This window comes from Phlebotomus papatasi, chromosome 2 (assembly GCF_024763615.1).
Source record: "Phlebotomus papatasi isolate M1 chromosome 2, Ppap_2.1, whole genome shotgun sequence".
Classification (NCBI taxonomy): Eukaryota; Metazoa; Arthropoda; class Insecta; order Diptera; family Psychodidae; genus Phlebotomus; species Phlebotomus papatasi.
Window position 1 is genome coordinate 102,139,542 of NC_077223.1, and position 3,467 is coordinate 102,143,008.

A 3,467-nucleotide genomic window follows, 5' to 3' on the forward strand; every position below is an offset into this window, starting at 1 on the left:
TACTACCTATTTTTTCCTATATTTTTGAGAATTACGTTAACCCATTTAGTCAATGTACTAAGAATCTTGACTACACACTAAACAAAATTTATTGCAATATTCCTTTTCAATATCAAATTTTGACAAGGATTGCCTCCACATTGAAAAGATTTATTGACATAAAAGTTTCAATATTGAAGAAAATTGTCCAGTGTGTAAGCAATTATTGCAATATTTGTTTCAATATGGATCATTTTTCTTAAGATTTTATTTCATTATTTTGAATGACTACACACTACACTGAGAAAAAAACGAGGGTGCGATTAACTTATTTTCCTCATAACTTTAACATTTTTTTGGTGTAAAAATATATCAACATTTTTTAATGTTAATTTTGCATCTTTTTAAGGGTAAAATTAAAACAAAAATGTGTAAGTTTAACCCCTAATACTCCTAAAGAGCATAATATTTGCACTGATTTCAGATCAATACTGCAGGGTAAAATAAACATTTCCAGAATGTTATTTTAACTTTTTCGGATTTCTCTCACTCAGTGTAGGCCAAATAATGTCAATAAAAATTTTTAAAGTCACATTGAAATAAAATTTTAAAGAAATTCTAATTTCTTTCAATATTTTTTAATGGTCAGGAATCTTCTTCATTCAGAACAGCACAGAACTGCTGGGATTTCCTTATTCATGAATGAAAACACATTCAAGATCAATGACCAAGTGTTCCAAGTCAGGCCATATCTCTTCCTGCTTCCTCCAGAAAAACCCAGTTTCTTGGAATTTCGCTGCATATTTTCGACATTTTCTTAAATCTTCCCAAGAACCCAGTTTGGTTAGCACTTCTCACCTGCTTCCTCCAGGAAATCACAGTTCCTCTGGAATTTTGTTGTGCACTTCGTCGAATACACCCAGAATACTCAAGTTGGCCAGAAGATTTCTCTTGATTCCTCCAGGAATCATAGATCTTTTGGGATTTTATTTTTAATGGGGTCATAATGTTAATCATAATTTGACGTCCATTCCACGATACCATATTATTCCTTGTTTTCTCAACTTTAGATTTACTTAAAATTCTTTGCAATTTTACTTTCTGTGGTTCGAGGTGAGACTAAACTTAGTCCTACTGTGCTCAATTTTTGTATAATTTTTTAAGGCTAACAGTAGCTTTCTTTCAAAAAATAAAACAAAACTGAATAAAAAATATAGTTTTCTATTCACTTTATTGTTTGCTAAACCAATATATTATATATTACACATATAGACAACACCGAATAAATACCTACAAATAAAATTCGCAAAGTGGAGATTATTCCAAAATAAGATCACATTTTTTCAATAAGTATGTAGCCATAAATGCTCTACTGGCGCATATAAGTTCACTTTCTTTTTAGAACAGTAGCTTGTCCAGTGCACTGAATGGAAATCTCACAAGGTGTCTGAACCCATGGTTCTCCATCAACTTGCACAGGGCATGCCCTTGAGATTCTAAGGCGGGCACTATGGGCCTGACCAAGTCTGATGGGTTTATTTAGTCCAACCTGTAGCTGGGCAATGTGGAAAGATGACACAATTCCCAAAACCTCGATAATTCCATCGCAGAAGCTACTTCTGGCTGTGGAGTCGTCATCACGGCCCATTTCTGAAAAATTGAAATCTTTTTGAAGTATTCAACATTGGGAAGGGACAGGAGAAACCTCACCCCAGAGTTTTACTCCAGCTCCCCATGAATCAATGTTGAGAAAGACAACTGACTGAAGCTCTGGCAAATCGATTTTCTTGTCATCCAGCCAGAGTTCAATGACTTTCTCCAAACCCACGCAATCAGGCTGAACCACTTGATGTGTCCCGAAGCAGAGGTATAGAATTTTGTTGATGAGGCGACTGCTGAGCATGTAGAACTGACTCTCACGAGCTCGGTGGAAGTTCAGAGTAACCTGGGCATCGACTCCAATGCTAAAGTAATTGTACATGGAGACATTCCGACGCAGGGGTCTTTTGAGAGGAATTCTGGAGGTAGTTCCTGCTATTTCCAGCACCCATCGATCAAGTTTTGTAACCTCGGCACTTTGGATCTGTCTCAAGAAGTCAATGGGATCAATGGAGTCAGGGGCTTCAGCTCCCCAATTGAGAACGCGTGATAAATCATTTCCTGTACCAAGTGGGAGGATACAAATTTCGGGGAAAGGGTCAACGGCCATTGAGAAGAGAGTATTCAATACCCAGCCGATTGTACCGTCACCACCAGCTATGAGAACGCGACAAGGTTTGGGACTAATGCGAACAATCCATTGTAGAGCATCCTGAGGACCTGCTCGAGACATTTCGGTCACCTGTAGAGGATTCAAGACACCCCGGAATAGAGAAAGGATGTCATCTGCACGGCTACTTCCAGATTTGATGTTGGCAATCACAATAAGAGGTTTCCAAGTTGTCCAAGGAGCTGGTTTCACTCCCTTCAGCAGCAACTTGGCAACCCCGCGCCGTCGAACGGCATCAATACTTGTCGGTGGGATGATAAAATCGCGAAATTCGCCAAAATCACAGTCCTAAAAAGGACAATTTTTCTAATGTCTGCATCACGTCCAATTAAGGATGATATGGCATAAAGGAAAATTTTGCGGAATGCTCGAACTCATGAGTTCGCATACTTACTTCACTAATTCGTGGGAAACAGGCAGTGTGAACTGACATTTGGCACCAGCAGCACCGGAATCCATGAAGTCCAGGCCCATGGGATGAGTCCATATCCACTCCACAGATGGAACATGTACAGTTCAGGGGAAGATTCCCCCGTGTCCATTTGTGCTTTGACGGACGGTCATCCTTAGAGTGCTTTTCCTTGCACTTAAACTGCTTTTCTGCACTCTTTATGCATTCTGGGTGGGAACAAATGCCACAGTTATCACAGAACCTCCCTGTGGATACCAGGAGGATCTCGCAAACTGAGCAATAGCATCCCTAATAGAAAACGCTGTAAACTTGGAAATTTTTTTTCTGAAAATAATGATTTTCTTACCCTATCCAAGAGTTTAGAGGATTTCCAACTGTGCCTCGGTCTGCCCTGAATGTACACTACATCGTGAATCAAAAGATATCTGACCAGATACCAAATGGTCAGTGTCAGTACTATGATGCCCGTTGCGAGGGAAAAAGTCCACTCAATCATGGAAAAAAGCTCAAAAATGCAAAAGTCCCTAATCACAAAAAACTACACTGATGAATATGACATTTTCGTTAACCCTAGGATGCCGCTGATACTTCGTCTTTATTCTGATATACTTACCATGAAGCTCTTTAATGAACTTTTCTTAGAATATTCTCCAGATCCAGATGATTGATTACAGCAAAGGTATTTTAGCATTTTTACCATTGACATACAAGTTTCATTTGACGTTTGTTCGGTTTCAAACGGCTCTTGCACACCTCTGGATTACAGTGAGTTTGACAGCTGTCATCAGAGAGTTGACTGTATTTCAA

At 38.9% G+C, this 3,467-nt stretch overlaps 1 protein-coding gene across 1 annotated transcript; it reads right to left on the reverse strand.

Moving 5' to 3' along the window:
• Nucleotides 1-1,193: 1,193 nt before the first annotated feature.
• On the reverse strand, nucleotides 1,194-3,240 carry LOC129800473 (diacylglycerol kinase epsilon). Its single transcript, XM_055844877.1, has 4 exons — nucleotides 3,007-3,240; nucleotides 2,643-2,948; nucleotides 1,690-2,536; nucleotides 1,194-1,629 (listed from the first exon to the last, which is right to left on the reverse strand). Exons 1-4 carry the CDS (start codon nucleotides 3,154-3,156, stop codon nucleotides 1,367-1,369), a joined length of 1,566 nt encoding a protein of 521 aa, XP_055700852.1. The 5' UTR covers nucleotides 3,157-3,240; the 3' UTR covers nucleotides 1,194-1,366.
• Between the last annotated feature and the right edge of the window lie 227 nt (nucleotides 3,241-3,467).

Bases quoted from the DNA above. Each gene is read 5' to 3' on its own strand.
- LOC129800473 (XM_055844877.1), bottom strand. From the start codon at position 3,156: ATGATTGAGTGGACTTTTTCCCTCGCAACGGGCATCATAGTACTGACA. The intron at 2,537-2,642 runs GTAAGTATGCGA...TGTCCTTTTTAG, and splicing joins GTTTCCCACGAATTAGTGAA to GACTGTGATTTTGGCGAATT. The intron at 1,630-1,689 runs GTGAGGTTTCTC...TCAATTTTTCAG, and splicing joins AGCTGGAGTAAAACTCTGGG to AAATGGGCCGTGATGACGAC.